This window comes from Mobula hypostoma, chromosome X2 (genome assembly GCF_963921235.1).
Source record: "Mobula hypostoma chromosome X2, sMobHyp1.1, whole genome shotgun sequence".
Classification (NCBI taxonomy): Eukaryota; Metazoa; Chordata; class Chondrichthyes; order Myliobatiformes; family Myliobatidae; genus Mobula; species Mobula hypostoma.
Window position 1 is genome coordinate 47,028,954 of NC_086129.1, and position 13,028 is coordinate 47,041,981.

At 41.6% G+C, this 13,028-nt stretch overlaps 1 protein-coding gene across 6 annotated transcripts in view; it reads left to right on the forward strand.

Annotated features, from left to right (window-relative positions):
* Positions 1-13,028, forward strand: part of LOC134340712 (NF-kappa-B inhibitor delta-like) — a 261,763-nt gene that overhangs the window by 169,935 nt on the left and 78,800 nt on the right. For all 6 annotated transcript variants that reach the window (XM_063038180.1, XM_063038177.1, XM_063038178.1 and 3 more), the window contains 2 exons: positions 4,962-5,004; positions 10,638-10,924. In XM_063038180.1, the coding sequence (XP_062894250.1) occupies positions 4,962-5,004; positions 10,638-10,924 (330 nt within the window). The remainder of the gene's footprint in view (positions 1-4,961; positions 5,005-10,637; positions 10,925-13,028) is intronic.

Here is a 13,028-nt window from a genome sequence, read left to right on the forward strand (position 1 = left end):
GGCAACATACATAAGAACATATGAAACAGGAGCAGGAGTAGGCCATCCGGCCCATCGAGCCTGCCCCGCTATTCAATAAGATCATGGCTGAACTGTCCGTAAACTCAGCTCCATCTACCTGCCTTTTCCCCATAACCCTTAATTCCCTTACTATGCAAAAATCTATCTAACTGTTCCTTAAATATATTTAGTGAAGAAGCCTCAACTGCTTCCCTGGGCAGAGAATTCCACAGATTCACCACTCTCTGGGAAAAGCAGTTTCTCCTCATCTCTGTCCTAAATCTTCTCCCCTGAATCTTGAGGCAATGTCCCCTAGTTCTAGTCTCACCTACCAATGGAAACAACTTTCCTACTTCTACCTTATCTATCCCTTTCAAAATTTTGTATGTTTCTATAAGATCCCCTCTCATTCTTCTGAACTCCAGAGAGTATAGTCCCAGGCGACTCAATCTCTCCTCATAGGTCAACCCCTTCATCCCCGGAATCAATCTGGTGAACCTCCTCTGCACTGCCTCCAAAGCCAGTATATCCTTCCTCAAGTATGGAGACCAGAACCGCACGCAGTACTCCAGGTGCGGCCTCACCAGTACCCTGTACAGTTGCAGCATGATCTCCCTGCTCTTGAATTCAATCCCTGTAGCAATGAAGCCCAACATTCCGTTTGCCTTCTTAATAACCTGTTGCACCTGCAAGCCAACTTTTTGTGATTCATGAACAAGCACTCCCAAGTCCCTCTGCACAACAGCATGCTGCAATCTTTCACCATTTAAATAATAATCTGCTCTTCTATTATTCCTTCCAAAGTGGATGATCTCACATTTACCAATGTTGTATTCCATCTGCCAGACCTTGGCCCACTCACTTAACCTATCTATATCCCTCTGCAGACTCTCCACATCCTCTGTGCAATTTGATTTTCCACTCAGTTTAGTGTCATCAGAAAATTTTGCTACACTACACTAGAGGAATCTCATTCTTGTCCATAGAACCTCCTTTCTGTTCCCCTAAAACTGAAACAGCGTACCCCTTCTTCCCCCTTCTCTTCTGAGTTTCAGAGGCAGACTCAGTGCCAGAGACCCAACTACTGTGACTTCCCTCTGTTCAATCATCCACCCCCCACCGACAGTATCCAAAGTGATATACCTGTTGTTGAGGTGGATGGCCACAGGGGTACAATACACTGGCTCCTTAACCCCTTTCCCCTTCCTGACTGTCACCTAGTTTCCTGCGTCCTACACCTTGGGTCCTATCTATCACACCCTCAGCCTCCTGAATGACCTGGAGTTTATCCAGTTCCAACTCCAACTCCTTAATATGGAGTGTTAGAAGCTGCAGCTGGATGCACTTCTCACGGGTGTAGCCATCAATGACACTGAAGGTCTTGCTGCCTTCCCATATCCTGCAAGAGGAGCATTCCACTAACCTGTCTGGCATCTCTGCTTTACTACCTGAGCAAATATAAAGAAGGAAAAACAATAAATACGCTGTGGAGGAGGGGAAGCTCTACCCACAGTTTATCGCTTTCACTGACTAAAGCCTTTTCCTTGCTGAAGCCTCAAAATCCCACTTTAACTCTGCCCATTTGAACAATGGCCGCTCTGTTTTCCCCTCCCTTACCTTAATTTCTCCTTGCCAATCAATCCGAAATGCTGATTGGCCGCTGTTCAAGGCTCCAAACTGCTGCAAATTGCTGCCTTTTCTTCTCAATTGACGAAGTTGAGTGAACTATAACTTCTCGGGCTTCCGATCTCTCCAATTGACCATTCCTCAAAACTCCAAACTGCCACGAGCCACTGCCTTTTCTACTCATTTGGTGAACCTGAGTGAACTATGTCTTCTCAGGCTTCCTATCTTCGATTTGCCGGTGCTCAAAGCTCCAAACTGCCGCAAGTTCCTGCCTTGTCTTCTCAGTTGGCAATTGGCCGCTGTTCAAAGCTCCAAACTGTCGCAAATCGCTGTCTTTTCTACTTAATTGACTAAGTTGAGCGAACTACGTCTTCTGAAGCTTTTGCTCTTTTTCACCGGGTGCTGCTGAAAACTCCAAACTGGCGCAAATTGCTACCTTTTCTACTCTATTGGCAAACTCGAGTGAACTACGTTTTCTTAGGCTTTCAATCTCTCTGATTGGGCGTTGCTTTTCTCTCACTATCATGGACCATATTAATGCAGAGCAGATAAATATTCTACAAGTGCTTCCCTGACTTTGGCTATGTACATGTTGTAGAGTTGTCCATTTTGTCCCAACCATAAGCATTCTGGACCAATTTATCACTGGTGGCATGGCAGCATAGTGGTTAGTGTAAAGCTTTACAACTGGGGTTCAATTCTTGCACTGTTTGGAGTTTGGACATTCTCCCCATGACCAAATGAGCTTCCTGCAGGTGCTCCGGTTTCCTCCCATACTCCAAAGGCATACGGGTTAGGGTTAGTGAGTTGTGGGCTTGCTAAGTAGGTGCTGAAAGCATGATGACACCTGCGGGCTGTCACCAGCACAATCCTCACTGACTTGAGTTGAGACAAACGGCATATTTCACTGTATGCTTCGATGTTTCGATGTACATGTGACAAATAGAATTAATCTTTCTTTAAATCTTTAAATGCCCACTGAATATGTTGACTGAGAATGGAAACAAAAATCAGGTTCACCTTAAGATTGCAGAGCTAATGGGTGTGAGTTGCAGAGAGTGGATGGTGGATAGATTATGGAAAGAAAGCAGGAATTAAATGCTTTCATTTCATCAATTACTTCAATCTCCTTGAATTTGTTGGTGTTCATTTTATGGAAATTACCTGGAAAATCCCTTTAAAGCTTCCAAGAAAACTCCAAAAGAATAAAGTTACTAGTTTACTTTTCTAAGTAGAGTTTTGCCTCTTTTTTTAAGTTGACTTTTCTCAAGGGACCATGTAGTTGGAGTAGAAAATGGTACATGGAGGTTGAATTGCATTTGGGCATCTAGATCTCTAACTTTGCTTTGGGATATTTATATGACTGTCAGAGCTTGCGGTGGTATCAGCATTTCAACATGGGAAACATGACAAGATATGCTGCTACAGTGAAATGGTGTTTACTTAAAGCAGCAAGTTTAGGGGAGGTGACTTAAGAGGTAAACTTTAAAGTGGTTCAAGGAATTATTTCCATTGCTCAGGTATCTGAAATATGGAAAAAAAGTGATTGAGCACATAGAAAAGGTGAAGGAATGGAAAGTGATTAAAGGGCTTTCAGGCTGGAAGAGTTTGTAAAATGACTGGGCCACAGGGTATTCTGATAATATTGATAAGAGTTCTGGATATTAAAATTATTGGAATAGCTATCAAGGAACACAAAGTAATGTGCACCAAAACTTGTACAGGTTTAGACAACGGAGTATTGAACAAATTCAGGCTTATGAAGAATGGATTACAGTAGTGGGCAGCATTAGAGCATCAGTGACCCAGGTTCAATTCCTGCCACTGTCTATAAGGAGTTTGTACATTTTCCGTGACTGCGTGGATTTCCTCCGGGTGCTCTGGTTTCCTCCCACATTCCAAAGACATATGAGTCAAGATAAGTATGTTGTGGGAATGCTACGTTGGTGCCAGAAGCATGGCAACACTTACCTCACAAAATTGTCAAGACAAACAATGCATTTCACTTGCATATTTTGTTGTACATGTGACAAATAAAGCTAATCTAAATCTAAATCTCTACCTAAACTAGGTAGGGAATACTGGAGAAGTTTAGTCTGAATGTAGTGAAAATATGAAAGATTGTAAGCTAAGGAATGGAGAGAGACAACCTAAGTCAGAGAGATAGATATTTTAATAGAAAGCATACAGGGTTGGAAGGACATCTCAAGATCAGAATGGACTCTGATATTACAAGCAGTCATTCTAAGACAGTAAGCAGGGAGTGGGATGGAATCATTGGCAACAGAGTGAAGTTTCTAACAGGATCAAAGTGAATAGTTTCTGTACAGGACATTCAGGACAGAAATCCAGCAACACGGAGTGGAAGGAAATGATGGTGAGACTGAGCTGGGTGTTGCCATTGTGGACTTCCACATAATTGATAACATTGTCCCTTATTCCACATTTACATTGCAAGTTTTCGTCCTGGAACATACCAACAGGACAAGTATTGTGTAAGTGCATGGACAGTCAATAAAGAATATTTGTTGGGAGCAAAAGTCAAAGTCAAAGTAAAATTTGCTATCAAAGTACATACTGTATGTGTTAGTGTATTCTACCATGAGATTCATTTTCCAGCAGGCATTTACAGCAAAGTCAAGAAATGCAATAGAAGTTATGAAAAGCTATATATAAACAGAGACTGATAAACAACCAATGCGCAAAAGAAGACAAGTTGTGCAAATGTTAATAAAATAATAATATTGGGAACTAGAATCGTAAGAGTCCTTGAGAGTGAGTCTGTGTTGAGTTATGGTGAGTGAAGTTGTTCAAGCCAGTTCAACGAAGCTGATGGTTGTAGGATAGTTCCTGAATCTGCTGGTGTGGGACCTAAGGCTTCTGTACCTCCTGCCCAAAGGGTAGTAGTGACATGAGAGCGTGTCCTGGATGGTAAGGTCTGTACTGATGGATGCCGCTTTCTTGTGGCAATGCTCTATATAAATCAATATATGACCCAAAGGCATCTATTTTATATTTTTCCTAAAAAATTTCCCAAACATGATAATCATGTCATGATTTCCATTGGCCTCAGTGAATATTTTCACCTTGGATCTCCTGCACTGTTCTTCAGAAGTTTAAGTGTTTTGTTTGAGATGGAATGCTTTGCCAATATGTACACATGAAACCCAGTGAGCACCACTCTGCTCTGATATTATACTTAGCAGCCCATTATTTTTAATTCTTTGCAGATGAAAAATGATACTAATTGCACTTCTGAGATCAAAATAGCTTGTATTTACAGCAACAATATTTGTTATAATTTTTCTAATTGTGTATATTTTTATGTCAAGCAGATGGTTTTGCCACATCTCTCAATGACATGCTATTCGCAAATAGGTAAGATCTAAGGTACATATTTATTGCATAAACAGTATAATCTTGACAGCAAGAAGCTCCAAATAGTTAAGTTACCTACATACAGTAATCCATTGTTTGTCCATTTAAAACTGGCATTGCAGTTATCATCAAAGAGAACTCGTCAATCTAGTGTTAGTTCTTTTGTGTTTATGCCAAGTATTTTGACAAAAAACGGTAACTAAAGTTCATTATCATTCACTTTCCTCTGAATTGACAGTCAGTGAATTGAATACATTTCAACTCATTTTATTACCGGACACAAGATGAACAACATTAAAAAGGTACTTGGACAGGTACATGGATAGGAAAGGTTGAAAGGGATATGGCCTAAAGGCAGACAAATGGAACTAGCTTACAGTGCAATCTCGATCAAGGGCCAGCAGGTGCAAAAAGGCCTATGTGACTCGATAGTACTGTGTTAAGTAAGATCACTCTTAATTAAGTCTCCTTCCATTGCTTATCGGGACTCTGACATTACTGTACTGGGTAACAGACTACTTTTGTGGGAAGGAAGGACATCTAGATACTGTCCATTGAGTTGACCAAGTTTTTCTCAAGTTCTTGCAACCAACAAAGTGAGGAAACTTTCAGGCATAGATTCATTGGGCAGAGGCTTGCATAAAATTGAAATGGAGGCCATTCTCTTCTCCTATGGTCCTTCTTCTTCAGCACTTTATCCCGTTTCCATTTATCACCTTCTAGCTTCTCACTACTTCATTCTCCCTCCCCTCCCCAGCTGGCTTCACCTATCACTTTCTTGCTTATACTCCTTCCTCTCCTCCAATCTTCCTATTCAGGCATCTTCCTTCTTCTTTTCTAGTTGTAAAGAAGGGTCTCGGCCTGAAATGTCGACTGTTTACTCCTTTCCATAGATGCTGCCTGACCTGCTGAACTCCTCCATCATTGTGTGTGTGTGTTACTCTGGATTCCCAGCATCTGTCGAGACTCTTGTTTTTATGGAGGCTGAGGATCTCTTTAGCTTCATGACTTTAAGCCAATAATGGGAATACTGCTGAAAGAAGCAATCTGAGATCTGATGCAGAAATGTAGTAGCATGGAGATGGCACAGGAGATTCAAGAGAGATATAATAATATTCTAACTTCATAAGAGAATATTGTACAATTGGAAAGTATTATTGGTGTCAGGATAGTCTCTTGGGTTAGCTTTAATAATCTAAGGAGGAATTAGAAAGGAATTTCCTCACATTTTAATGTCAAAATTAGCTCACGTTGTACTTCTCAGGGATTGGGTGGTTTCAGGTCAGGTAGAATACATAATGTGGCACGTGAGGTATGATATCAGCAGTTCTCAGATCTTATGCCCATATATTGCTCTTCAATTGGAGTAGATACCAACACTCATTACTAAAACTAATACTTTCTCCTTAAAAGTTAGAAACATAACGCTCACCAGACTGGACCATGCTTTTTATCCTTTTCAGCTTTCATTAAATGTAATAAAATATTTTAATGTATTTTATGCCCATCACAATGACCTTTATAAAGGATTATGTGTATTGTCTCCAATAAAATGTACTCATTCCATAATCTGCACAAGGGTACGTATGTTGGGACAGTAATTAATTATCCAGAGGCTTTGTGCATTGTCATGAGATACATGGTCAATCCTGTCATAGCAGTGTTATTTTTTAAGAATTTTAGTACCAAATGATGGGGAGGCGGCAGGAGAATGGGGTTGAGAGGGATAATAAAGCAGCCATGATGGAATGGTGGAGCAGACCCGATGAGCTGAATGACCTAATTCTATTCCTTTGTTTCATGGTCTTAAAATCATACCATTGTCATGATGTAGATGGAGGTCATTCAGTGTATCCATTCAGACCAGTGCTTTCCATGCAGCCTCTAAACTCAAATCTATTTTTGTTTGAAATCCCTGACTGACTGTTTCAACCACCGTTACAGACAGTGAATTTCAATTCATAACCCATATATAGAAAAAAACTTCTTGTGCCACCCTTCCCATTCCAGTTTGAATCCCTGATCCTTAAGCCTTTTGCCAATGGAACAGTGATTTTTTACACAACCAGGCTAAACTTTGAACACCTACAACAAATCTCTTCTGAACCATTTCAAAGGTATTTGGACGGGTACATGGATAGGAAACTCCAAAGAGCAAATAAGCTGAGGAAAGAGTTCAGGCTTTTGTGTCTAACTTTGCAGGTAAAATCCAATGTAACACACACAAAATTCTGGAGGAACTCAGCAGGTCAGGCGACATCTATAGAAAAGAGTAAACAGTCGACCTATCGGCCGAGACTCCTCAACAAGCTGAGAAAGGAAGGGGGCTGAAGCTGGAATAAGAAGGTAGGGGAGGGGAGGAGCACAATCTGGCATGGGATAGGTGAGACCAGGTGAGGGAGGAGATGAGTGGGTGGGGGACGGGGGTTGAAGTGAAACGCTGGGAGATGATACCTGGAAAAGGGAAAAGGATGAAGAAGGAATCTGATAGGAGAGAATAGACCATGGGAGAAAGGGAAGGAGCTAAAATTCAAAGTTCCTGGAACTATTCTAGTCAATCTCAAAAATTAATACAATTCTCCATTTCTGGCATAACTAATATTTTATAAAGACTTTCCTCATTTTCTACTCTGTGCCTCTATTTATAATTCTCTGAATCCCATTTTTTTTATTAATCACTCACTTAATATGCTCTTCCACTTACAAAGATTTATGCATCTGTAGATGCAGGTTCCTCTACTTATGAACACACTTTAAAACTGTGGCATCTAGCCCATGTTTTCTCTGCACAATCTTCTGCCAATGTACATTATTTTGTACTTCTGTATGTAAAATTTCATTTGCCCAATTTCCCAGCCAATTGACATCTTATTGCAGAATATTTCTGTGCTCTTCAACTGTTTAATACCACTCCAGGCTTGGAGCCATTTGAGATATTTGGAGATGTTTTAATTTTACGATATACAAGTTAACAATGCATGTCAAAATAAAGCATGATCCCAACGCTGATTCCTTCAGTTTACCACCCTCCCCAGACTGAAACCAGAAACACTGGACAGCAAATTTTTTCAAATGTGGTGCTTCCTCAGAAGTTCTTTTTGTGTTCATGATAGACCGCTTCAAGCTGAACACAAATATAATATCAGACTACTTATATCACATAGGAATTTGGAGAAACACAAAATTAACTTTTATTGAATATAATGCATTTAATTTCATTCTGGTGCTGACACATTGCAACAGTTCAACTAAGCTAAAAATGTTTTGTTGAGTTTCATTTGTACTCAGTGTCGGAGGCTTCTCTCTTAAGCGTTCAACAATAATCAGCCAGCATTGATGGATTCCAGTTGCCCTGATACCGTTTCTCCATGACCGCAATGTCCTAGTGAAACCTTTCACCATGTTTGTCACTGACAGCGCCAAGATTTGCAGGGAAGAATTCTAAATGGGAATGTAGAAAATGAATCTTTAGTGACAGGTTGCACTTCATGGTTTGGTATGCTTGAAACATGTTGTCAACCAGCAGCATGTAGTTTGGTGCTCTGTAATTGCCAAGAAAATTTTCAACAACATTCTTCAATGCAATTTTCTCCAGCCCCACTCAAAGTCCTTCAAATTGCCTATCATTGATGACCCATCCCGTTTGATTTGTAGACCAACAAAAATGCCTTCCTTAGTCTTGGCATCAGTTATTTTGGGAAACACCTGTCTCAAATCCTTCATGGAAACGTTTGTGCCTAGTGACAGCAGATTCCATCCGTGCAATCTTGAACCCAGTAATTCTGCTTTTGCCTTTGACAAACCCAAGTCTCTGACCAGGTTATTTAACTCAGATTTAGTTATCAGATGGGGCTCACTCAACATAAAGCATTCATAATCTGTATCAGTGTCAGTGTTGTTTTCCATTCCTGGCTTTGCATTGTGGCATCTTCGACTGCCCCCTCTAGACTCCATGTCTCTGGTGGTTTTGGTCCTGAAGGACTATCGTCATGCGATACAGGCCTCATGGCTGGAGGGAGATTGGGGTATTCAATGGATTTCTAGTTTTTAGCAGAGAAACCAGACACACTGGTCAGACAGAAGGAGCGGTCTGTCACATGATCCTTCTGCTCTCGCTTTCTCATCAGGACAGCAAACGGCATTGGTTTCCAAGTACCTCTGAGCTGAGCTCTAAGATCAACCGCGCATGTTGCGCAAAAAATGTGAGGGACCCATGCTTTGTCTTGGTCGCCAATTCTAATAAGAGAAGTTACGCTCCATCTTTGAGATTTAAGTGCATACTCGCCACAAATATAACAGAAATTACCGCAGCTGTTGCAATATTGGTGAGACATTTTGCTATCACAAATACTACTGAAAATACAATTACTTTATTATAATAAGTACACACAATATGCTATGTGTGTAGAGCATGCGCATCAACCTGATCGCAAACGGATATACATGTAAACGCAATGTATAGAATGGTGTGTGCGTGATGCTTTTACAGTCTTCCTAAAACCTGTTCTACCATGCAGCATCCACCCTGCCTAAGCATGTCCAGGCATTCCTGGACAAGATTGAAAACTTTTCGGCTTATATTGTGGGCATTTTAATTGACTAGATTGTGAATTGAAATAACAAATATAGGCAATTTCAAAAAAAAGGTGCAGAATAGGAATATTTCATGGTGATTTTCATGATCAGTACCCCAAAATCTATAAGATACACCCAAAACTATTCAGGAAGCAAAATCTTTGTTGTCCAGTGTAATTGGTGAACAGAAAGTACAGGAAAGGCTCAACACATCAGGCAGGAGCTACGAAGAGAGAAAGAATGCTACCATTTCATCAACCTTTCATCAAGCTGGCAGAAGTTAGGAATGAAGCAAGATATATGCTGCAGGAAAAGAGGGAAGTAGGGAGAAAACACACAGAAAAGTCTGTAACAAATCCCTACTTTATTCTTCCATATCACTGTAGCTTCCCTTTTGTTCTTTCAATCTCCCTATACTTTCTTTGTCCCGTAAAAGATGCATATCCAGTTTTGTTGGAAGTTATTGTCCAGAAATGTTAATTGTCTTTCACTCTTCAGGTTAATGCTATACTTACTGGCAATTTCCAAATTTTTATTACAAAGAGTTTGCTTTTCATGGACAACACACACAAAATTCTGGAGGAATTCAGCAGGTCAGGCAGCATCTATGAAGGGAAATAAACAGTTAACATTTCAGGCCAGGACCCTTCATCAGTCAGCAGTTTGTGTTTGTTGCAAAAGATTTCCAGCATCTGCAGAATCTCTTGTGTCTCAACTTTGCATTTGTGGTTTTGGAGCAGCTTCATTTCAAAAATAAAATCATTAATAATTAAAATTAATAGAATGTTAGGGGCATTTAAGAGACTTAGATAGGCACATGGACGATAGAAAATTGTAGAGCTATGTAGGAGGGAAAGGTTAGATTGATCTTAGAGTCGGATAAAGGGTCAGCACAACATTGTGGGCTAAAGGGCTTGTGCTGTGCTGTAGTGTTCTGTGTAATTTTACAAAACAGAATCTGTAATACATAGAAAGTTTATTGCTACCAAAGTTCGCTTCTGATCAATGCTGAGAGGTATGTGTTTTTAATTTTCTTGGCTATTTTTGACAACCTTTAGGACATCCTGTGTTCCATGAGACAGATGTTTCTTCATCATCGATACAACATGCTGAGGAGGGTACCTTCCACACTACATGGCTGCCGCAGCCGTCCTCTGCTAACCTACAGCCAATACCACAGTGGTCGCCTTGCCCCAATTACACCTCACACGATGCAGTAAACTCATCTTATGTACAAGATGTCTGCATGCAACCTGCGTGTCCCAGCTACGCCATGATGGGGCCCCCGTCACTGATGTCTTACAGCTCACAGCCACTGCTCAGCAACTTCGGAGTGAACTGCCAGGTAGGATATGTCTGGAACCATTTTTAATGTCTTGCCAAAGTCAGACTATTTTTCAATATTATTCAAAGTTCAAAGAACATTTATTATCAACGTGCATAATTTTCACCATATACAACTGTGAGATTCATTTCTTGCAGGCATTCACAGTAAATAGAAGCAACACAATAGAATCAATGAAAGACTGACCCAAAAGGATGGACAAACAACCAATATGCAAAAGACAACAAACGTGCAAATACAAATAATAATAACAATAATAATAAATAAATAAATACCTAGAACATGAGATGAAGAGTCTTTCAAAGTGAGTCTATTGATTGTGGAAACATTTCAGTGATGGGGCGAGTGAAGTTATCCCCTCTGGTTCAGGAGCCTGATGACTAAGGGGTAATAACTGTTCCTGAACCTGGTGGCGTGGGTCCTGAGGTTTCTGCACCTCCTTCTGTGCTCTCATGGCCCATACTCCGGAGGATCTTCAGACTGTCCTTGCCGTGGCGGTGAGAGTGTACAGCAGGATGGGGCTGACTGTCAATACCACCGAGACAGAAGTGGTTTGCCAATGGAGTACCAGTGTCCCACCCACTCTACCTGCCTTCACTGTTGGTGATGAGAAGCTGTCAGTAGTGCCATCTTTCAAATATCTGGGGAGCATTCTCTCTGAGGATAGCGGCATTGACAATGACATCCAGAGCCACATTAAACAGGCATCAGCTGCCTTTGGGAGACTTCAGCGTAGAATCTTTCAGAACAGGAGCCTTCGTCCCTCCACAAAGGTCTGTGTTACCACCCTCCTTTATAGCTGTGAAGCTTGGGTAACCTACAGCCATCACATCAAGTCCTTGGAGCGCTTCCACATAAGCTGCCTCCAGCACATCCTGGGAATTACCTTGCGTGAGCGGGTGCCTCACACTGAAATACTTGTAAAGACCAAATGCAGGAGTATTGAGGCCACGATCACTCAGCGTCAGCTGCAGTGGTTAGGGCACGTGATAAGGATGTCCCCATGTCGGCTACCCCGCAGAGTGTTATACGGCTAACGACATCATGGTCGACGCTCAGCTGGAGGGCCGAAGAAGCACTATAAGGATGAGATGAAGAATGCTTTAAGGAAGTGCAAGATCGGACCCGAGGACCTGGAGGATGTTGCTGCTGACCGTACCACATGGCGACAGTTGTGTAGGGACGGGGTTCGTATTCTGGAGATGGAAAGAACAACCAGAAGACAGCAGAAGAGAGCCAGGAGAAATGCAGCCATGGTTGCCACCACTACCACATATACATGTCCCACCTGCAACAGAGCTTGTGGGTCCAGGATAGGACTGGATAGTCATCAAAGATCTCACCGTTAAAGGAGTGGACATCGTCATTGGATTTCGATGGACAACCGAAGAAGTACCTCCTTTCCAATGGTAGCAGTGAGAAGAGAGCATGGTCTGGGTGGTGGTGGTCCTTGATAATCGATGATGCTTTCTTGAGCAGCGCTCCTTGTAAATGTGCTTACTGTTAGCAAAGGTTTTGCTTGTGATGGACTTGTCCAGATATTTAAATGTTGTGAGAGTACTAGACGTGACCACCTCTTTAGGAAGTACATTTCAGCCTTCAGTCATCCTCTATGTGAAAAAAAAATTCCTCTCGTATCTCCTCCAAACCTCCTCCCATTCACCGAGCTCATTTTGGAAAGTAGTTCTATTCCTGCAAGTTGTGGATCTGATTCTTTGCACCAAGATGATCAGTGTCAGCCTCAGGCAGAAGAACAGGAACAAGTTCATAGAACATAGAACATAGAACATAGAATAGTACAGCACAGTAGAGGCCCTTCGGCCCACAATGTTGTGCTGACCCTCAAACCCTGCCTCCCATATAAGCCCCCACCTTAGATTCCTCCATATACCTGCCTAGTAGTCTCTTAAACTTCACTAGTGTATCTGCCTCCACCACTGACTCAGGCAGTGCATTCCACGCACCAACAACTCTCTGAGTAAAAAACCTTCCTCTAATATCCCCCTTGAACTTCCCACCCCTTACCTTAAAGCCATGTCCTCTTGTATTGAGCAGTGGTGCCCTGGGGAAGAGGCGCTGGCTATCCACTCTATCTATTCCTCTT